The sequence below is a fragment of the Nothobranchius furzeri genome, chromosome 13 (assembly GCF_043380555.1).
Source record: "Nothobranchius furzeri strain GRZ-AD chromosome 13, NfurGRZ-RIMD1, whole genome shotgun sequence".
NCBI lineage: Eukaryota > Metazoa > Chordata > Actinopteri > Cyprinodontiformes > Nothobranchiidae > Nothobranchius > Nothobranchius furzeri.
Genome location: NC_091753.1, coordinates 25104765 through 25128153, shown reverse-complemented (window position 1 = coordinate 25128153; position 23389 = coordinate 25104765). Strand labels below are relative to the sequence as shown.

At 40.9% G+C, this 23389-nt stretch overlaps 1 protein-coding gene across 3 annotated transcripts in view; it reads left to right on the top strand.

The window, feature by feature from the left end:
* Window positions 1-22347, top strand: part of glb1l2 (galactosidase beta 1 like 2) — a 37639-nt gene extending 15292 nt beyond the window's left edge. For 2 of the 3 annotated variants that reach the window (XM_015952026.3, XM_015952028.3), the window contains exons 10-19: window positions 683-826; window positions 3240-3320; window positions 7082-7188; window positions 10616-10762; window positions 11083-11154; window positions 11501-11579; window positions 11679-11766; window positions 17898-18012; window positions 19492-19608; window positions 20843-21232. In XM_015952026.3, the coding sequence (XP_015807512.3) occupies window positions 683-826; window positions 3240-3320; window positions 7082-7188; window positions 10616-10762; window positions 11083-11154; window positions 11501-11579; window positions 11679-11766; window positions 17898-18012; window positions 19492-19608; window positions 20843-20929 (1037 nt within the window). In that variant the 3' untranslated portion in view covers window positions 20930-21232. Of the gene's footprint in view, window positions 1-682; window positions 827-3239; window positions 3321-7081; window positions 7189-10615; window positions 10763-11082; window positions 11155-11500; window positions 11580-11678; window positions 11767-17897; window positions 18013-19491; window positions 19609-20842; window positions 21233-21637 lie in introns of those variants that run through there. The other variant, XM_054742861.2, reaches the window with a different exon arrangement.
* The last annotated feature ends 1042 nt before the right edge of the window (window positions 22348-23389 follow it).

Below are 23389 nucleotides of genomic sequence, written 5' to 3'. Positions count from 1 at the left end.
CTAGAGAGACAAAGAATACGCACAAAGAGCTCGACATTTGGTTGTGTACCCAAACGAGTTAATCATCCGACGCCGTGTAGGTCTCAGACTGCTCCTTATATACCCGGCCGGTGATTGCAGCTGAATGGCTGCAGCCGGGCAGCTCTCCGGCACCGCCCATCTGCAGGAGAGAGGTTAGTGTGGGGAATAATATACCTCAGGCCACGACACATGGAGTCTTCACTTATTCAGAGTGAAGAATGTTGACGTCTGGCATTCACAGAGTGAGTGCAAGAACCTTGGGTGAGAATGTTTGTTTGAATGTTGTGTTTTCATGGAATGTAAACAAGCACTGCAGAACCTTCTGGGTTTGGAAGGCCAAGTAGAAAGTGGATTTATTTCTGTAGATGAAAGGTCACCATGTTGGTCAATGTAGATGGTGAAAATTGACCCTTTTAGACGTTACAACGTCCCCTGTAAACTAATAATTTATACATGACAATATATGAATAATGAGATGTGATGTGGTGGGTGTGAGGCGTTGTGATGGAAGCTAGATGTTGTAGCAACCGTTCTTTGTATCTGAGAGAAATAGTGATGTCTAGGAGTAAAAGAATTTCTATAATGAAAATAATATTTCAAAATAAAGCTATAATAAAGCAACTTTTATTGTTGTTTTCTCCCTCCTCTCTTTCTGTGACAGACATGATACCAGTGGTCACCGAGATTCTGAAGCTGGACTTGTCCATCAATCTCTACATGTTTCATGGAGGGACCAATTTTGGCTTCATGAATGGTGCACTAGCTGTTGGAATACCAGCGCCTAAACCTGTGATAACAAGCTACGGTATGTCAACCTGACTTCAATTGCTTCCATACTTTTGTACAGAGGTCTTCTTTTTTTGTATTGACTTTTAAACAAACCCTCTTATTTAGAGGAAACAGGCAAATGGGCTGACAGGCTAAGTTTCTACAAGGTTTTTCCACAACTAAAATTTTGCTCTTGTATCCTTATATCCTGTCTTATTTATCGTTCGGTAAACAGACACCACATGTTTTTATCGCAAACAAGCTCTACAGCTAACCATTCATCACTTTTACTGAGACAGTGCCACTTACGGGTAAAAATCTCAGCGTAACAAACTTTTTTCTACTTTACAACAAAGGGGCTAAGCTGAACCAAGCCGCTGCAACACAGTTCAGATTTAATGAGTGTAGTAGTGTGAAAGAATGTATAAGGCTGGACATATGGAAAATGTTAGTAATTGTGCATTCTATCAAGTAATCCATCAATTTATCAAGTACTGTGCTGTGCAACAGTTTCAGGCAGATGTGAAAAATGCTGCAAACAAAGAATGCTTTCAGATATATAAATAATGATTCTTTATTTATGTGCAAAGTGAGTGACCCCAAACACACAGCTAAAGTAATTTAGACCTATCTTCAAAGTAAAGAACAAGAAGTTCTGGAAGTGATGTTATGGACCCCACAGAGCCCTAAGCTTAACATCATGAGGCGTGCTTCCATTGTTGGAGCTTCAGGGTAAATTCTGGGAAGGAGAAATTGACTGGAAGATCTGATGGCACAGTCTTCTCAGCTGTTGTGTCTCCACTTCATACAAATTCAGTTCTTTTTAGGACTTTACACAGGCATCAGCATTTTGCAACGGCTTTGGCAGTGAGTGATGTCACTGATCAGTGCAAAACAGCGTCCACAGTAACATTAATAACATTAAAAGTTTTATTCTGTTGAGGTTTATCATGATTTAATCCGTCCAGAGGATTGGGAAAGCAGCTGCATGATGCAAAATTTAGTGTTTAATGACCAGAAATATAAAGCATAGAAAATGTTTATTGTTTAGATTTAAATTTGCTGTTGAACGTAAGTATTTGAACACCCTCCAATTTTGCAAGTTCTTTTAGAAATTATGGGGAGGGGGTCTGAAACTCACATTGTTGCATTCCCACTCTGAGAGACATTATTTTAAAAGATTTCATGAAATCACGTTGTGTGAATTTTAAAGAATTTATTTGTAGACTCCAACTACTACTATGGGCAGGGCCAAAGCGCTGACAAAAGAAACAAGAGACAAAATTGTGGACCTCCACATGACTTGGTGAAAACAGATCAATGTTGGGGCAATTGTTAGAAAATGGAAGAGGCTAAAGATGACTGTCAGTCCTCCTTGAACGAAGGCTCCATGCAAGATCTTACCCGATAGGGTAACACTTATGTTAAGAAAGGTAAAGAATCAGCCCAGAACAACATGGGTGGAGCTGGTCAATGTCATGAAGGGAGCTGGAACCAGTTTCAAAGGTCACTATTGGTAGAACACCATGCCATCATGGTTTAAAACCATCCATTGCTCAGAAGGTCTGCCTTCTCAAGTAACCACACGTCCAGGTCCCTCTGAAGTTTGCCAGTGACCATCTGGATGATCCAGAGGAGGCATGGGAGAAAGTCATGTGGTCCAATGAGACCAGAATAGAACTATTTGGTCTAAACTCCACCTGCTGTTTCTGGAGGAAAAAGAAAGATGAGTTGCATCCCTGTGAAGCATGGGGGTGGAAACATCATGCTTTGGGGGTGCTTTTCTCATAAGGAGCCAGGACGACTGCACTGTATTAAGGAGAGCATTGATTGAAAATGGGTCGTGGCTGGGTCTTCCAACATGGTAATGACCCGAAGCACACCACCAGGTTAACCAAGGAGTGGCTCTGTAAGCATATCAAAGTTCTGGAGTGGCCTAGCCAGTCTCCAGACCTAAATCCAATAGAGAATCCTCTAAACCTGACAGATAGAGGAGATCTGCGTGGAGGAGTGGGCCAAAATCCCTGTTGCAGTGTGTGCTAACCTGGTTAAGAAATACAGTTCTAAACGTTGGACCTCTAAAATTAAAAACAAAGGTCTCCGTACCAATTATTAACACCAATTTCCTCAGGTGTTATAATACTTATGCTCCTCACTGGCTGCATGGTTGCATTTTTAATTCTCCTTTTGAAAAGTGTTAGAAAACACACCTCTGACCTTCAGCTTTCGTTTCTTAGTGTTAACCTCATTTTGAATGCTGTTTAGTATATATATATATTTTTTTTTAAAAGGCTCAGTTTTCTGTCAAGATAACCCAGAATGTGTTACGGTCCGTTGCTGCCTCAAGATTTTTGATAGTGAAGCACAGAGAAAGCATCTGCCGTGGTAAGAGGCAGCCCTGCCTCTCCCCGGTGCCACGCTTGCTGTTCTGATAGCGTATTATCTTTCAGATTACGATGCTCCATTATCCGAGGCTGGGGATTACACCACCAAGTATCATCTTCTGAGGAATTTATTCAGCCGCTACCACAGTGAGTGTTGTATGTTGCTGCCGTGATGGGTCTTGCATCTTCTGTCTTTCTTTGTCCTTCTCTTTCATCTCCTCACAGGTTAATTCTCCTGGTAGAACCTGTTCCCTCTTCGCTCAAGCAGGATAACTTTGCATATACAAGAGAACGTTTGTGCATGTGTCTGAGCTTTCTGCCGCCTCAGTAATCAAAACCACACAAATTATGGCCCTTTGTAAAAGGGAACATACGAGTGTTGGATTCTGTTTATTGTTTATGCTGCTTCCCCTGTTTGTCAAACATGAGTTTTGTGGGCAAGGGCAGAAATCTCAAGTGTTTTTGAGGCCTAAAAAGGCTTTCTGACAACGTGGGAATGAATCCAGCATGACAGAGTAATAATTTTAGCCCAGCACTGAGGTGATTGAACATAAAGGCTGCCTGAGCGTGATTCATCCTTATGTTTTTGTAGTCTGCTGAACAATGAGCAGTGGCCTGAATTTGAGAGTAAGTCTGAAAAATCATCAGCAACCACAAAACATGACCCAGTTCTTTCATTAGATCCAGTTTTTGTTTTGTTATCGTTCCGCTGTCATATCATTTACATAATGTCAGTAATGTTTATGTTTAATGTGGGGTTTGGAGTTTGGTTTGACTTACATTAAAATATGGTTCTTAAAAATTACATTTTGCATATAAACCTGCCCCCCCCCCCCCCCCCCCCCCCCCCCCCCCCCCCGTCCACTCCTTTGTTCCCTCCTCTCCACGATTGATGTCAAGTTGTTGTTAATCTTGTTGTTAGCCTCAAGGGCAACATGCCGATTATCACTTGTAAGTCACTTTGGACAAAAGTGTCTGCTAAATACATAAACATAAACATTCTAATTTTGTCATTTCACTATTAAATTATACGCCCATCTCCTACTTTATTAATTACACCTACAATGGTTTGTTTACACAAATAACTGCAGATGTAGTGAAGATGACTTACAAAAGTTCACATTTTTAGAATGATAAAGGATGGAGATTCAGGATTTGGTGGCAACATGGACCCATCCTTCCTTCTACACAGCTAAATCATCAGTGTAAATTTAACTTGGGCAGCTAATTTGAACACTGTTGCAGTGTTTCTGTAATCTTCACCAGTCCAGTGTTTATAGTAGGGTTGTCACGGTATGAAAATTTAACCTCACGGTTATTGTGACCAAAATTATCACGGTTTTCGGTATTATCGCGGTATTTTTTAAACGGTGTTGCATATGTTCAGAAAGCATTGATAGTCCTGTTCTACACAAACTGAAATAGTTCTGAAAAGGTTTAACAGTGTTTATTAAACCTAAAATAACACAAAGCCTTAGCAAAAGTGCAACTTTTCACAAGTAAAGGAACAAATAGCTTATTTTTCTGGAACTTGTTACAGTAGTCAGTGCAGGTTTAAATTATACAAATCCAAACATTCAAAACATAAACAATATGTAAACAAATCAAAGAAACACCACTTGTTTTCTCATATACTTGTTTTCTTCATTATCAAAATGAAAATCTAAAACTCCAGTCCACACTTGACTTGAGCACTGTACAAGTCAACCTTAAAAAATATGCATTTAAAATAAATAGCCACTTTAAACAAATTACTAAAATAACTACTACACTATGTAATCAAATCCAAATGTTCAAGTATAAATGGCATTGAATAAGTAAACAAATGCATGACAAGGAACTAATTGTAAATTTCTCTTCATCATCAACAAATAAGATGCTTCATCCAGCAACAGGGTGTCCGTGACACGGTTTAAATGCTGGCAGAGGGCGCTGCGGCTGCAGGATATAGTGACTCGTTGCATTCTCCCTCAACCAAAAGTCCTCACGTCATGCATTTAAGCTAAAATGTTAATGTTAACTTACCTTGCACTGGCTGTGGAGACGTGGGTGATCGTCACGCAGATGTGCCATGAGATTTGAAGTGTTGCTGCCTTCCGCAGACACTTGTTTCCTGCACGTTCTGCAAACGGGATAGCCGTCTTCTATTAACTGTCCCTCAGCATTTTTCAGAAATCCCAAATATGCCCATACTTCCGATTTAGTCTTCTTTGAGGGCTGATGGATGTCCTGGGCGCTGCCGTCGCCTCCTTCGGCCATTATTTCAGCTTCAAAGTTTTGGTGCCGTTGCAAATTAAAAAGTGCGTGTGCGCGCAGCGGGAACTTCAGCTGAAGCGACGGTGGCTGGTAAGGGTCACCGCGCCGAAACCGCGGCCACGGTAAACCCACCGAGATAATATAGTTTTTTAAAAACTGGACGGTTATTTTTATTGTCAACTTTTTTACCGGGGTTTACCGCTATACCGGCTACCGTGACAACCCTAGTTTATAGTGTATTTTCTGACTCTCATAGTGTTATTATCTAACACTTTAAAGTTTTAGAAACTATGCACCACTTTTTAATTTTGACAGCGGAACGGCACAGCGGTCCCATTCCTCTGACCGACTTCCTCACTTACGGTGTCGGTACCAGATGTGCTCGGGCTGCCACATCGGCTCAGGGCCCTGCACCTGCATGAAGACAGTGGGAGGGTTAAATTGGACCAACACCTGAAAATGAAGACAGTGCTTCAGGCTGCTGCTGGTGGTCTATGGGGGTAGAATTTTTCTTGTCTCACTTTGGATCCGTAGTGCCACCTGAGCCTGAATTAAACACCACAGTCTACTTTCTAATCTATTGTTGCTGACCATGTCCATCCCTTTATGACCACATGGACCCATCTTCTGATGGCTATGTTCAGCAGGATGATGCACCGTATCACAAAGCTCAGATGTAACTGGTTACATGACCACAAGTTCATTGGACTCCAGTGACCTCCACAGTAACAAGATCTCAAACCAGTCCAGAAACTTCGGGGTGTGGTGGAACAGGAGATTCACATTTTGGATGTAACTATGTGATGCTGTAATGGACCAGAACCTCTGAGAAACCATTCCAATGCCTTGCTGAATCTATGACATGAAGATCTAAGGTAGTTCTGAAGGCAATAGGAGGTCCAGCCTGGTGTAAGCAAGGTGTAGTGGCCAGGAAGTGTATAACAGTCTTTTTGTAGATCGTTTGTACACTGATGGATGATTATTCCCTCTTGATGTCATTAATTCAGTTTCAAGAATTTTAACACTTCAGTTATTCTGGTAGCAATCATATGTGGTGAAATATTAGCATGTGTTCCTCACAGAGACAAATCACAGCTGGGTGACAGAGTAGTGTCAGGACTGTCTTGCTGTGACTTCTGATGGCTCTGCCTTGTATTTGTTGGAGTGTTGGACCCAGAAAGACTTGTTAGGAATATGTGTTGGCCATTATACTCCAACCTGCCTTTGTGTAAGCCAGCTTTTACCGCTCAGCAATAAGGAACTGCTGTCAAGTCGTTTTCTAGAAGGACTGCCAGTGTACTTGTAGGCTCTAACACTTTTAAAAGCAGCAGGCAGATCTGAGCAACTGCTGTTAATGGTTGTAAAGAGACCGAAAAGGTCTGTCCATTGGGTGGTCAGGCTTAGCTTGAATGCCTCAGAAAGAGCTAGAGAGAGAGATCTCTTCGTTTCCCTTCTAGAACTGCTACCTTTTCCAACTTGACCTTAGATGGGCATGCAGGCAGAACGTTTTTGAGTATTTAATTTTTCTGTTGCATTATTCTCACATTACTTTAAAATGTTGCTCAAGTTATTGCATTTGTACCAGTCACTTGAGAAATAAAGGGTAAATGCAAATAAAAGACGCACTTTCCGCACACTACCTTGTTTTCCAGCTCAGCCTCTCCCTGAACTGCCTGCTCTACGAGAGAAGAGAGCATATCTGCCGGTCATCATCCAGCAGCACCTGTCTCTGTGGAACAGTCTGCATCTAACTCAAAAGGTGAGGTTAACAGCCGTTCACAGGGACAACGTTTAAAGCCCAGATATGGGAAATTGTCAAGCACTAAAAGTTTGACACAGAAAAGCTAAACATTGTTTTTTACAGCACCGTTTAAATGCACAACATGTAAGGAGATCAACTGAATACAACTTATAAAGAAAATATTTGTTTATTGCATTATTTTATAGTCATTTAGCTTCTAAAGTAGAGTATCTGTTTGCACCTCAATTGCATCTCTTCTTCCTCTGATTGAGAATTCTGCACTGATAAAAATTATGGCTGAACGATTTTAGGAAACGATAGAATTGTGATTTTTGTAGGAGAAATTGCGATTTAAGTTCAGTTCACGATTTTCTTCAAATCAAGGTTCAACGCATAATTCATAATATAGAATAATATGTATTTGATTTAAGATATAATAATAAATACTATACAATATGAAATGTACAATTAGGACATTTTAAAGCTAATAATTAATTTTTAATGAGCTTGTTGAAGCAACTTGTGATTTTTATCTAGGTGCTTTATATAAAACATATTCTTCTTATTCTACTCAATGGAAGGAGGAAAACTGAGGGTGAAAATAACTTTCAAGTGTAAATAACAAAATATTCATTGGTTGCAATATTTACCAATGCAGGCTGCCTGGACGTTTCAGTGCCATCTGAACTCACTCAAAGCTCGCGCTACCTCTGGCTCATTTTACATGCTTGTTTGAATAATCGTGCGCCATCAGAAAAATTCAAACCGTTTGTGCTTTCAAGTCCACTAAAGTGTGAGACTCTGTGCTCGAGCGGACGCTGAAGTTAAAATCTGTGTTATGCTGAACTCGGTTCTGCTGCAGGAGATGTCTCTCTCTCCCTCACTCACCTACAGTGCTGAGAGACGGGACCCGCTGCCGACAAACGGCCACAGCCATCATTATCGGCTCTAGCAGCGCTATGTATTGAAATATAAAATGGGGGAAATAACCAAAATGTACAGCTCTGCCAGCTAATCAGTTGGGCTTGGCTCTAGTACACCAGTATACCTCCTCCCCCTCGCCGCTCTGGCAACTTTTGCAGTAACACAAGGAAAAAATCCCAGATGTCTAAAAAAGTTGACAAAACAGATCCTGGATCAGTCAGGAGCGCTACAAAAAAATGACGATCATGTGATCGCATTGCTTAAAATCGCCTAAAACGATAGATCGTTCAGCCCTAGTGAAAATAAACTAAATCTGGCTTAAATCCTATGTTTAAAATCATTTTACTCATTGATTAATAAAGTTTTGTGCTTTGACAAACCTTTGCCTGCAATGGATGGATATTTCCAGAGCCAACCGAGGAAAATGAGTGGCTTTCTTAGCCCTTACCACCACAGTGGCCTTCTCAGGAACAAAGTAATCAGCCCTGTGCAACTTTATGAGTATAAAGCAGCTTGTTGTTGAAATAAAATCTAAAGGCAACAGCAAGTGTTTCGTTGCAGTGAAGGAGAAGCTACAGCAGATGTTGAACTGTGTCACAGCATCATCTCTCGTTTTATGTCCAGTGGTCTAGTTCAGGCATTTACACAGTGTTCCTCTGAGGCATTTATATTCCAACCAGGTGTAGCATGTCTGGCATTCCTCTCTGCATTAATTATTCATTTCCCATCCCGATAATTTGCTTCCCTCTGAGACACCTATTACTTTGCCCCTGACCAGGAAACACACCCTAGTTTAAAGCGAGTGGTTTCTCTTTGGTCATGAGTTTGATATTTTGCCTTTGTGTTTAATAATAATAATGCATTGAACTTATATAGCTCTTTTCAAGACACCCAAAGACGCTTTTCACACACTCTCACATTCACACACTGCTAGTGATGGTAAGCTACTTGTAGCCACAGCCGCCCTGGGGAGGTCTGACAGAGGCGAGGCTGCCATTTGGCGCCGTCGGCCCCTCTGACCACCACTAACACAGGCAAGTTGGGTGAAGTGTCTTGCCCAAGGACACAACAGCAGGATACCCCTGGCGGGAGCTGGAATCGAACCCATGACCCTCCGATCATGAGGCAACCCGCTTTACCACCTGAGCTACTGCTGCTGCCCCTTCGTTTAGTGTTTGAACAGATAGTGTTCAGGTTGCCTTGTGGGAAGTCCACAAGTTTATGCAAATCCATGTTGTTTCATAAAGGACTTCTGACTGAAAAGCTTCTTTCATTAGGTTCGACAGCTCATCCCTTAGTTTAGATCAAATCATCTGGCTGGTAGAGAAATGACAACGCACCATCTGCATTAAGATTTTTCTTCAAAAATAAGTGGATCAAGCATTAGGTGGCAAGTTTAACACGTGAGTCAAAATGAATTTCAGAAGCACATTGAGGAGGGAAGACTATTGCAGCGCCATACTTTGGAAAGCAGCCAAATGGGTCCAGTTTTATCCTACAGCAGCATAATGAGCCAAAACACACTTCCAAAATGAGTCAGCAATATGGAATGGCCAGCACAGTTGCTTGATTTGAACCCTCTTGAGGTGCTGTAGGAGCAGCTTGACTCAGTCAGTGTGTTAAATGTGCATCTATGTCGATCTAGGTGGATCTAAAGTAATAAACTGGGTGCCTTTATCCTAGTTTACATGTACTTTAGAAATCCAGTCTCTCAAAAGAAATGTGTTGCACTTCGGTACAGTATGGTACTACAGTTCGGTCATCAGTCAGACGCAGCCAGCTACATTTAAGTTTCACTCTCTGTTCTGACTGAAGCTACTGCAGCATGGAGGTGTAGTTCTCAGTTATCCTGGACATGATCATCCTGAGAGTTTTAGCTGAAAACAGCTGGACGTTTCTGGATATGTTGGAGACATTTAACCTCTCATCCCAGAGGCTTCTTCCAGACTTTGGTTGTGGTCAGAAACAAACACACTGTTTGTGCTGCAAGTCTTTTTCTTTTTTTCTCCAAAACGTTTTTGTCTAAATGAAGGTGATGCTGTTGTTCATAGAGTTAAAATTCATGTTGAAGTTAAGATTATTTCATCGAGTAGGACCTGTGGTTAGCTGGCTCATGTAAAACATGTCATGTCTTGAAAGAATCGGAATCGCGAATCGATAGGAACCAGAATCGAAACAAGGAATTGGAATCGTTCAAAATCAAACGATGCCCAACCCTATTCTCATCAGGTTATCAAAAAAACCTCAGTAGAATGTCTAACGTCTGCTAGTCAGGAATTGCTGTAAAAGGTGTGTTTTTAAATAAAGCAAAGTTTGAAGAAAACACTCATCATTTCCTTTAAATCCTATTTAATAACTGGCAGCATCTGCATGTTAGACCCATTTTATGTGTGATTAAATGTAAAACAAGAAAATGATCCCAAATCTTTTGGCGGTAGGCTTGGCTGGTCTCCAGAGTGGACCTGTGTGTTTCTTAATGTTTGTCTGACACAAGTTGTCCATATGGAACATTTTTGTGTAGCCCTTGAAATCTGAGAAGCCACTGAACATGGAGAACCTCCCTGTGAACAATAACAACGGTCAGTCTTATGGCTACACACTGTATGAGACCACCATCACCGGCGGAGGATTGCTCAACTCAAAGAACAACATCAAAGACAGAGCACTGGTGAGAAGAGACGACATTGTCGCAGTCCTGTTTTAACTTGTGCTTGTTGGAATATTTGTGCAGACAGTTTCATCCTGCTCATTAGAAATCTCCTGAGGCCTTGGCACCATTAGACAGTTTTCAAATCTGACTTTGATCAATAAAACTAGTACTTTTGTTTCATCTTAGCCCAATTGCTGGACTCTGCTACCATTCATAAGCTTGGAACGAGTCTGATTCGTTTTTCACTGCACAGTTTTAAAAAACTAGAAACATAAATGGCTATTTTTACATAAATATTTTAGTTCCTTGAATGTTTTCAAAATTTCTCCCTTTTTTAGGTTTTCGTTGACAAACAATTCGTTGGTGTTTTGGACTATAACGTGCAGGAACTTGCAGTACCTGATGGGAAGGTACAGAAGCTTTTGGTTCTTCTGCGTTCTTTATATTTTAGACTCACTCTGCAGTTTCAAAGAGATAAAGTTATTAATATTTAACAACTTGCAGCATGTGAAAGCTTTAGGGGGATGATGATGGATGTTTTTGGCAGCAGCGTCCCAGCGTGAAGCCAACGGCAAATCTTCAAACGTGTTTATTTTGAAAAATTAGTATAGTCAGTTTTAGGAAACAGTGCAGGTAATGATTGGTGTGACTGATTACCTAAACTTGACCAGGTGCAAGAAAGACACTTTTTTTGGTATTGTTTTAGCACTGAAGACTTTCTTAGCAGCTCATGTTTCATGCATTTTTGTCCTAAAGGGAAGGAGAACTCTGAGTTTTCTGGTGGAGAACTGTGGGAGGGTAAATTATGGGAAAACTCTGGATGAGCAACGCAAAGGTACAAATAGTTCAACAAACCTTTCACTGGTTGTTGAAGTCGTGTCAGATGATCTGTTTAGAGGTAACAGAAACTGAGCAGCTTTAACTCACCTTCCAGGTCTCGTTGGAGATATTGAGTTGAACGCACACGTCCTTCGAGGCTTCACTATTCATAGTCTAGAGATGAAGCCCAGCTTTGTAAACAGGTTTGTGTCTTTTAATTATGCTCGCCTTGTTTGTGTTCCTTTGTCGTTACATCTGCCTGCCTCTGATTTAATCTAGCAGATTATGTCCTTGCTTAATGCAATTATATTTGAACAAGGGTGTGAAATTTAGAAAACGAAACACATGCTAATCCAGTTTCTCGTGTCACCTATTTTAAATGACAGGTTGTGAAATGGGTTCATTACACTTCTGGTCCACTTAAATCCTGTATTGTGATGTAAAAACAGTGACCAAACAAATTATTCTTTATAGCTAACTGTACATTATTTGCAGGTGACAAAAACAGGAACATCTGAGGAACAATGGTTAGTTTCTAAAAGGAAATTATAATGCAAACCTGTACTCTCTACCTAATCTTCATCTGCCTATGGGTCCGAGTCGCAGAAGTAGCAGCCCTAGCAGGAAAACCCACACCATCCTCTCTCCAACCACCTCTACCAGTACCTCCGGTGGGACTGCAAGGTGTTCTCAGGCCAAACCTGTTGGCAGGACATGCACAAAACACTTTGCTGAAAGGTGTCCAGCAGGCATCCTACCAAATGCCTGAACCACCTCAGCTTGTATGTGGCAGCAGTTCTAAGTCCAAGCTCCTCACCATTTCTGAGGCTGAGTCTGACCACCCTGTGGAGGAAACTAATGGCCCTTCCACACTAGGGCCATCTCCACTCCTCGCAGTCAGCCCCAGCCCGCCCAAGCCTGGCCGGGCTGATTACACACATCCTTAGGAATGCGGATGTGACTAAGCATACGGACAGCCTCCAAAATTAGCACGAAAAATTGGCAGGGAGATGTCAGTGATATTATGAGTGCATCTCTGAGCATGTGGGCTGGGCAAAATACACCTGGGGAAGTCCGTGGTGCCTCCTTTAAATTAAACATGGCTGCTTGGAGCAGTGTTGCTTTCATTGACTCTGATATTGCATCCTGCTCTGTAGGGCTGCAACAACGAATCGATAAATTCGATGAAAATCGATTACTAAAAGCGTTGGCAACGAATTGCGTCATCGATTCGTTGTGTTGCGCAACTCTTCCAAAAGCCCCCACCCCTCCTGCCCGCCGTTGCGCGCAGACCGGTGGAGAGCCGGCAGGTGTTTGTAAGAGGAACATGGCAGAAGCAGCGAGACCCCAAAAAAGTAAAAACTTCTAAAGTTTGGGAGCATTTTCAGTTAAATCAGGCGAAGACATGCAACGTTTGTAGGTCAGACTTAGCATGGCACGGGGATACTACGGTGATGATGCAGCGTCTTAAACGCAAGCATGTCAGAATCATCAGCGAGGAAGGAGAGAGCTCGGTGTCCGGGTAAGTAAAAAACTTTTCAAAAGTGATTCACCCAAGCCCCGGATTATTACACAGGCTAGACATGCCCTAAGCTCGTAAAAAAAGTCTATAAAATTGTAAGCGCGACGCTATTAGATAGGCGGGGGGGGGGACTCGCGCCGCTGCGAAACGGTTCCGCCGTCACATTCCCGCAGAAACTGGTTGATCACACCGGGGCCAGACTACTAACATGTGGCTTTACAACCACAGTGTCCTCACAAGCGAAAACGCTTTTAAAAGGGAGGAAGGAGTCCTAACTGTTGCTGCAGGCGTGTTGTGTGCGTGTAGTTATATACTGGTTAATATATTTTTGGGTTCAGTTGCTTTCATGTGTCCTAATGTGAGTCTATTTGGGATCATTGGAATGATCAGCAGCATCTCTTGATGTGACTTTATGGCAGTTGCCCAGGGCATCATCACAAGGAGAATGGCATTCATTTACTTTTGTTTTATTTGGTATTTTTCAGTCATTTTTGGAAATAGTGATTAATTCACAGCCTATGTTTAATTTCATTTAAAAATTAGTTGTTTGACATCCCCAATTATAATAAATGTCTACAGATGAGATCAAACAAAACAGATGAGAATTGCTGTTTAACTTGGACCAAGCATTTTAGGTCACAGATAGATGTAGCTTAAGGTCTCTGTCTATACACCTTATAAGACAATTTAGGTGATGGCATGTTGGTTTTCTGCTATTGAACTGTTTTCTAATAATGTTGTGTTTAATAAAGTGAAGGAAGGAGAAAAATAACGTTTCCCTAGCAGTTTTAAAAAATGTCCCTATGTAATCCGATTAATCGATTAATCGTGTCGAGACCCCATCCGATTAATCGATTATCCAAATAATCGTTTGTTGCAGCCCTACTGCTCTGCTGTGTCTGTCTTGGTGCAGCTCAAGCCTGGCAACGCTGTCTGTGTGTGTGTTCCTCAGAGAGAGACAGAAAAAAGAGACAGCTTCAGTCAGAAGCATTATTTATTCCCCAGTATGCAGCATGATAATGAATCGCACATGCAGGAAGCTCCTGCTAGCTGATTCTATCCATAGATATGTATATATAAACACTAGATGTCTCGTCCCCGCTGTTCGCCAATGGGATGCTACGTAAGCACGTGGCGGCCATCTTACCTCAGAGACTCCCACTGAGGTAAATAGTCAACTTTGTTTTGCTAAGCAGTGCACCCACCGTAGCCTCGTCATCTATAAGCCAAATTAGACAGCTAATAAATACAGAAACATCCACAAACACAGCCATTAATCAATTTCCCTCTGGGATTAATAAAGTATTTTTGAATTGAGTTGAATTTACACAACAGTTGGGCTGTCGTAAAGTCGTTATTGGTTTTGTAGAACCACATAAAATATCGATTGTGGTCTCAACCTGAATAACATGCACATAACCTAGGCTGGACACATGGTTCACAATTAAGCCACTTTCAAAAGCAAAAGTGTTACTTTCAACATGTGCAAGTATATTGTCTCAAGCCCATGTTTTCTAAGGTTTGTAACAAGGCAAACCGCTTGTAAATCTGTTAATATTTCATCGAGTTAAGAGTGTTTTTGTTTAAGCTGATCACTCACCTTCCAGCTGCTACCATTGAGAGCGGAGTGGTCTGTTGTCTGAGGTAAGATGGCCGCCGTTTAGCTACGCCCTCGACTTCTGCTTTCGTCATCTAGTGTTTATATCAGGCCCCCACAATGCGGCTCAAAAATTGAAGCAATCCCGGAAGTACCAAAAATTGCAGTTCCACCCTGATCCACTGGGGGCTGGTGTCAGAAGCGAGCAAATCCTCATTGACTCCCATGTTAGAAATACCAATTTCACAGCAGAAATAAACATGTTTACAGCCTGGTACCAAAACATGTTTTTGGTTTAAATGATCTAGTTTACACTCATGACAACTCTGAGGGGGGTGAATTTTTTTTCTCACTCTTCTGTTTAAGTGTATTAAAAGCCTAAAATTCTGTATAATTAATGAGCATCCGACCCACGTGACCACAGCGCTAGCTCTGTGGAAAGGCCTCAGTAGAGCCTCGGTCTGGCTTGGAAACTGCTCCGGGATTTTGTGTTTGTGTATTCTGTTTTGGATATTATTTGTGCAATTGTTGGACAAAATGACTCGCTGTGGCATTAATTGCACTAATAGAGCGTCCAAGGAGTCTCCATTTCATTTTTTTCGGTATATAAAATTATATTTATGTACTTTAGGTCACTGCCGAGCTGAGCTTAGATTTTAACATGTACTGTTTAACCATGAAATTTAAATGTAATAGGGTAAAACCCAGTGCATTTAACATAATGCTGCACTTTAGAAAATGGGTTGAAATATAACATGTTGGTGGAGCTGGGTTCCGACTATCGGCTTGTGGAGCGCTCGGGAGACCGATGTTTTCCACGCTTATCCCCTCCCCACAGCTCGGCGCATCTCTGTCTGATCGCGGCTTCTGTCTGCTGCGCGGGCTGCCGGCTTGTGGAGCTCTGGGATGGAAATCTTTCCACCCGGTTCTCCCCAGCGGCAGCTCTGCGCATCTCAGATCGCAGTGGCGCTTGTCTGCTGTGCGGCTGCCGGCTTGTGGAGCTCTCGGGAGACCTCTGTGTTCCACCCGGTTTTACCCAGCGGTCAGCCCGGTGTATCTCTGACTCAGAAGCTCTGGTGTTGTGCACAGTTAACTCTGGTTGTAGCTAGGTTGCTACCTCCATTAGCTTAGCTCCCACCTCCGCGTTAGCTTCAGGTTAGCTTGTAGCTAGTTCGACCGGGTGTCGTCAGTTTATCTCAGCCTTACAGCCCCACCCTCAGCTCCTCCTCTCTTCCCTTTTGTGGAATTGTCTGGGCTTGACGGAACCTGTTACACGGTCAAAATGGCGGTGGTGGCCACCTCCCATTTCTCCTCAAAAACGTGTTATTGGATCCTTTGGAAACCCATTGTCCAATATTTATATGTCGATGGTTTATATACATATCTATGATTCTATCCACCAATCAGAGGCTCCCTCTAATGGTAGGCATGATTTTGAGTCAGCAGTGGGTGTGTTGGACCACTTCAGCCCAAGACAAGTTTCCTAGGGAAGAGTGCTGAATAAACGACAGGTTGCGCGTGGAAAAAATCTAAGCTAAGTGGATGTGAACACTACTATGTGAGATTTGACAAAACAGAAATCTACAATGAGCCCAGTCACTAACTATTTGAATTTTGTTCCATGTTTAGGGTGAAGAGCATTTAAGAGTAAGGACTACATCTGAAAGAATTATTTAATTTTTTAATAATTTCTTAATAGCAATCAACACCAATGTGAAATTCATTCTTGCTTCACTTGAAAAAAGTTTTGTTTTATGGATTTTGATTGTGGTTGATTCTCCTGATGCTAACAGATATTTTGCACACATACGTATACGAGTGTCAGTGTCAGAAAACTGGCCTGACTTACTGAGATCACCAGCTTTATTGTACTGCTAAACATGGTGGTCTGTGTTGTTGCAATTAGCTAAAAATTCATGCTTTCTAAAGATGTCATCAAACCTTTTTGAATGTTTAGAGCTCTTCTCAACTGTTTATTTTGGGTGCCATTGTAAGACAGTACTGTTGCAGTACGAAACATTTTTCTACACTTTGCACCCAAAGCTAGGCAGTTTATAATCAATCAGAGTTCTGGCATGGCAGATTTAAATTAAGCCTCGTTATATTTGTTTAACGATGCTTACCTGCTTTTAGTTGTGTTTAATTAGGACTAGCTGGAAATTTACTGTAAATGTGCAGAAAGAAAGCATGATGATAGTAACTGCAGACAGTAGTTACTAAATACATTTATTTACTAAGTAAATAAATCAGCACCATGAACATTTAGAATTCCATTTCACACAGAATTGGAGGTACGACGCAGGTTTTAGGAGAAGACTTCTGTTTCCTCATGCCAGAACAGAGATTCAAAATTTCTGTTGTGGTATAACTTAAGAACACAGGTTCTGATGAGTGAGCTGATAGGGCTGTGAGGAGAGGATGGAGGCTTGAAAGCTGGGAGCTGGCCTGGAAGTTGCGCGGTTGTGTCTGGGATATACAGACCAACTGGCCTTGGTCGAGTTGCCTGACTGAGGGTGTATGGCTCAGTTTAACGTAATGGATAATGTGCTCTTAAATTTGAACCGTGATGTTTCTGAAACTAGGGCTGGGCAATAAATCGAAAATGTATTGTTATCGAAATGTCTGACTCTTATCGTGATAATTTTTCCCCTGTCAATAAATTTGATAATAAAAAAAATGAAAAGATGTGTGATGGTTGGCAACAATCATGCCCCTTTAAGAAGCTGCTCCACCTTGAGTCAGTAAAAATGTGACTCAACGTAATACACGTGACATCCCCATCTAGCGGGCAACTGTTGTTTCTGTGCATACCTGTAGTTATCATCCATTTATCCTTATCGAGGTGAAATCCTCAGTATATCGTGATATTAACTTTAGGCCATATCGCCCAGCTCTATCTGAAAGTGGATGTTCTGTGGTTTTAGTGTAATACATGTATTTTAATGTTTCACACCTGACATTTTCTTAAGACAGTGAGAAGCAGGTTTTATTTTAATGTCAGTTGCTTGAATGCATCATGTAGCCTTTACTGCATAAACAAATAGTTCTTACAGCATGACAACCTTTTCAGTTTAGTTGGAGGTAAGCCCTGCTATGTTGGTGAATATGAACATTTCCCCCACCATCCGTGTCCAGACATTAACTTGACATTTACTGGAACCCAATAATATTGCATGAGTGACATTATATATATTCTTTTTGTTATTCTTTTAAAGACTTGAGACTTCAGGACACTGGGCATCTGTTCCCCAGCGGCCCTCCTTTCCAGCCTTTTTTCTGGCCAGACTTTATGTGAACAGCTCTCCTAAAGACACCTTCATCAAACTCCCTGTAAGTAAGAGCTTAGAGTCCATTACACAACCACCCAGACACTGTCAGGAAGTCAAACACCTCTTTGTCTCCACCGAATATGTAACAATCCATCTAAATCGATGTTACTCATACTGAGACTTTTTCAACTGAAAAATAAATCAAGGATTAAGTAAAGAACTGTATATGCGACATACAAGGACAGTCAAATGTTTGATTATTGTACATTTATTATTCATACATTCTAAAGAGAGAGAGAGAGAGAGAGAGAGAGAGAGAGAGAGAGAGAGAGAGAGAGAGAGAGAGAGAGAGAGAGAGAGAGAGAGAGAGAGAGAGAGAGAGAGAGAGAGAGAGAGAGAGAGAGAGAGAGAGAGAGAGAGAGAGAGAGAGAGAGAGAGAGAGAGAGAGAGAGAGAGAGAGAGAGAGAGAGAGAGAAATTATGTATTTCTTTGCAGTGGTCACTGTAAAGTAAAAGAATAATGATTAAATTAATCTTCGGTAACACTTTAGTTTAGGGAACACAAATTAACCATTAATTAGCTGCCAATTTATATGCATAGACTACTAAGTCTGAATTGGTCATTATTAAGCTATTATTAGATGCTTATTACCAATGTTGTAATTCTCATATTAGCAGGCCATAAATTAAGAGTTTTTTCGAAATAAGCCACTCATAATTGTTTGTTGCCGATTTAATATCATCAATATGTGGCTTTTAACGAAGTAATTAAAGGGGAATAGTTATTCTGCATTAATAACCAAAAATATTATGTTCTGGTAATATGCAAATAAACACCAAACTCCACATGTTGATAGAGCCTAAACAACAATCTAACCACTTATAAGGAAGAATCTGTTCCCCATTCTAAAGTCAGATTTGTTTTCATACTTAATTACTAATAGTTTAGTGATAATTAACCACTTAAAGGCAAGAATATGTTCCCCTTGAATTACTTCTTCTAAAGCCACATATTGATTTGAGCTACTTAGTATGCGTTAATCAGCAACAAACCATTTACTTTCAGTTAACAAACCGTTATGAATGGCTTATTTAGATGAAACTCTTAATTTATGGCCCGTTAATGTTAGAATGACGGCATTAGTAATAAGCTGTTAATAAGTGCTTAATAATGACTAGTTCAGACTTAGTTGTCCACTAATATGCATATTAATTGGCAGCTAATCAATGGTTAATTTGTGTTCCCTAAACTAAAGTGTTACCTCTAGATCTTAGCCATACAGACTTTTTTATCATCCATGGAGTCGTTTTCTCACTAGATTCGTTTGCATAAAAATATAGCATTCAGAATCTTTTTCAAGCTTTTTGTAGAAAAACATTCAGATGTTCTGGTTTATGCACGCCTACATAATGCTGTTATTGATTAGGAAAAGGCCACTTCCCCTGGGTTGTACAGAATCTCTGCTGTCTGTGAGTCTAACACATCTAATTACACTTTTAATTACATTCTAGAGCGGGCTGTTTCTGTCTTGTGTTCACAGGGCTGGAGCAAGGGCGTTGTGTTTCTAAATGGCAAGAACCTGGGACGCTACTGGTCTGTTGGTCCTCAACAAACTCTATATGTTCCTGGTCCCTGGCTTCACAGAGGAGACAATCAGGTACAGTGTCTGATCCATATGGTTGTGTACATTTGTGGTAAAATAAAAGCTTACCTTCTACAAAATATGAAGTAAGTTCAGAAACGTATGATAAGTCAAACCATCAAAAGAGCCAGATTCACTTAGAAGCTTCTAAAGCAATAGCGTGGAAGATTCATATGCAACCACAACATCTTGGCTCCTCCTCTTGCTGGTCACCAGTTGGGTCACATGTCGCTATGGGATGGTTTCCCATTCCTCCAAGGTATCCAAGAGGTGTCAGTCAGGAACACGTCACACACCTTTGGCTGTACCATCAAGATGCTGTTGCAGGGGTTTTTAGAAATCGTTTTCTGGCACCACTACTTACATGTTTAATTGTGTCACTCATTCCATAAATGATATGCTTCATTGTAAAGGTACGGAATCAGGCTTTTTAATGATAGAAAATGTATTGTCATGAAACATTGTAACACAGAAATAATCAACAAGTTTTATTTTTGTGCTAAGTTCATATTATAAAAAAAAGGTTGCCCTTTCACACTTGAATGCCGCAGATAAGGAAACTGCCAAAGCATCAGTTTAGCTTTGCTGATGATCGGTTAAACAGCTGCATTGATTAGATCTGCTTCACAATGAATGACTGCCCTGCTAAACTCTTCCTGACCTACACTATCCATTAGAGTGTTGCTGGATTGCAGCAGATTTGGACAACCTCCTCCAGTGCATGCTCACCAGATTGTTCTGGCTGTTTTCTGAGTCACTGAGATGCTCTTTGCATCCTGCCTCACCATGCTTTAAATATCATCAGCACCATAATGATCCTACTCACCGAGTCCCTGCAATGACTATCTGTGTTCTCCTTGCAGAAGCAAACATGATCCCTTTAAGACTTCTTTTTAGTAAAAAAGAATGTCTGATAATGCACACTCAAGTAGTGAAGTCATTTTTCTATATTTGTCTTCTTTCCAAAACTGATATTAGTCCATAATATGCTCTTCATTATAACTTCCAATCATCTTTCTAATTTTTTTAAAAACTAAATTGTGTCATTGGGGAATATTCATATTACTCTGTAGCTTTTAATGATAGTTTCACCATTTTCTGGTGAAACTTATCCCAGGGTTTGCCCTCTTCCCTTCTCACACTGTTCTTCTCTGAGAGCTTGCATATATTGACACCAATGCTGAACCACCCACACTCACTGTCCTCTCTTGACTTTAACTGAGCTGTTTTTTTTTGTGTGTTTTTACAGGTCATAGTGTTCGAAGAGCAGGAAACTGATGGTAAAATCCAGTTCACCAGCAGCCCTGACTATGGTATGACGGTAGATGTCCAGTGAAGCGGACAAACATCAGAGTGGAAGGATTTTGAGCAGAGCAGTGTGGTAGGAAATGATGGAAGTGACTGTTAGTAGATGCATGGGATTGGGCCAGACCAAAAGCCTGTCAACTCATCATATTAAAGTAGAGAAATGTGTCTTTCCTGACTGAGTTAACAACACTTTGTTAAATTGTCTTAAAAAGTTTTTTTATGAGAGTCTTTTATTTGCACTACATAAATGAATTAAAAGAAACTGTGAAAGTGACTTCAGGTTATAAATGCTAACTGAGAATAAAGTCTTCTTTGACTTCTGTGTTGGTAACTGAGTCCACTGCATCGTGTTGGTTTTTCTTAGCCCCCGTGGCTAAATCAAGGTTACAAACTCACTTTGAAGACTTTTTTTAACTCAGAAACTTTTGAGTCTGACTTTTCTTTTTTTTTCAAAGATTGATGCTGCAGTTTGGGTGTCTTTGAGAAGACTTTTTTATATAGATACAATGACAGAGCCGATACAAGTACTGGTAGCTTTGTTGGCGTAGGGTTTAAAGCATAATGGTAACGTAGATTTTTGTAAAATTGTTTCATTCTAGGTCGCCCGTAGGAGCTATTTGAAGAAATGCACTCCTCAAGAAAACGTTTGAGTTATAACCAACAGACTGACAAATGTCTAGTAGCATGAATCAGATGCATTAATGTGACATTGAATGACTCCCTTTTATTCTGGCAGCGGAGGACAATATCGCACTCTGCTGCCCGCACCTTCTCTGCTGATCATCGTGTTCCATGAGTGGTCCAGGGTGTAAACTTCTTCTTCCCTGTTCACACCACCAACATCGACAGTGCTCTGGGGAAGGCACAATATGAACACTGGATTGTTCTCATATTACTGTTAAATCTGTTCAGTCACCGTAATCTGGAGCTAATTTGTCTGCATGAGAATCTCAGATGACAAGTTGGGAGTGTCACAACTTTTTTTTCTGCCTGCTCTGCAGATGGACGAGCCATTGCTCAGAATTTCTCTTTCAGCAGCTTTGGGAGTCTAAAATATTCCTTCACAGGAGACTTGATGCACTAGGTGGAAACGGTTTGTTGGGGTTATTAGGAGCAAACAATTCGTAAGCTTTAACTTACTTTTGGATTCTTCAATAAATTCTGTAAATATGGGAATATTTACTGATTTATTAATTAATTAAGATATTCTTAGATATACGGGGCACCATTCCCCTTTAACCGGGGAAAAATTGAATCCAAAACTCTTATCAGTCTTTCTTGAAGTTCGTAGAATCCTTGGAGCAGAGACTTCTCTTCGACACAACAAAGCTACTGGAGACGAAAATCTGAATTTTATAACGTTTAATTAACAATTTGTCAAATGAATAAACAGTGGCATAGATGAATAATAACCATGTGATATAATAAAAGGATGTATATTCAAAATAATGTTCAAGGTGTTTTGTGTGTATGTATGTGTGTGTGTTTCTAAAATGGTGTCTGTATGCAAGATGGCTGACCCCTTTGTCTGGCTAAAGTGTGAGTGGCAACTTGCACTTTAACTTCCAAGGCACTTAGAATCATCAGTAACTTAACCTTAAATCACTCAAAACATTTCAAAGGATCATGAAACAACACAAAGGATTAATCACGAATAATATCTTTTAGTTTAACCACGTGGCCAAGCAGAAAACATTTAAAGATACCAAACAATGATCAATAAGCAGTTTATTTATTCAAAATGACCCGGCGGACGTGTTTTGGGAGCGAAAGAGGAAGACACGAAGCTACTTTTAAGCAATAGCGCGGTTTTATTGCTTATTCTGGACTATAGAGGAAACGGGAGAAGAAAAGGAGAGAGAGAAATGAGTTTTCTGATCACCAGAACAGTGAAGCGTCCCTCACTGTTTTGATTTGACGGTTCTCCGTATTTCTCCGCAGTTTGGCGTCATCCGTCGGTTTGATGCTTTCTCCGTTGTTTACCTCCACGAGTGTTTCTCCACGGGCTGGACACAAAGAGAACGAAGTTTCTTTTGTGCTGAGTTTGACAACTTACAGCGTCTCTGAGAGCTGGATGGAGCTCCGCTCGTTCCCAGTCAGGTCCTGATGGAGTTCGAGTGGCTTTGTAGCGGTTTCGTGGCTCAACTTGGGCACTTAGAGCTTCCGCGTGCTCAAGTTGTCGGAGCGTTCGACAAGCGTGTCCTTACCGCCAGGTATCCTGGGCAAAAGAACGAGGTTTCTTTGTCTCATTCATGATTTATAGTCTTTGAAGTCGCGGGAAAACTGTCCAAGCTCCCGCCTCCCGCAGATCGTGTTTCTGGTATTAGGCGGTGACGTCATCACAATGCTTCCGTGTGCAAAGCATCATGGGAAATGAAGTTTCTTGGTGCTGATGTGATTATTTGCTTTTCAGAGCAATTTAAGCACAGTCATTTTGGAGAAAATCACTGCATAGTAATTTCCTCATGAGGTCAGACCCTCAACATTC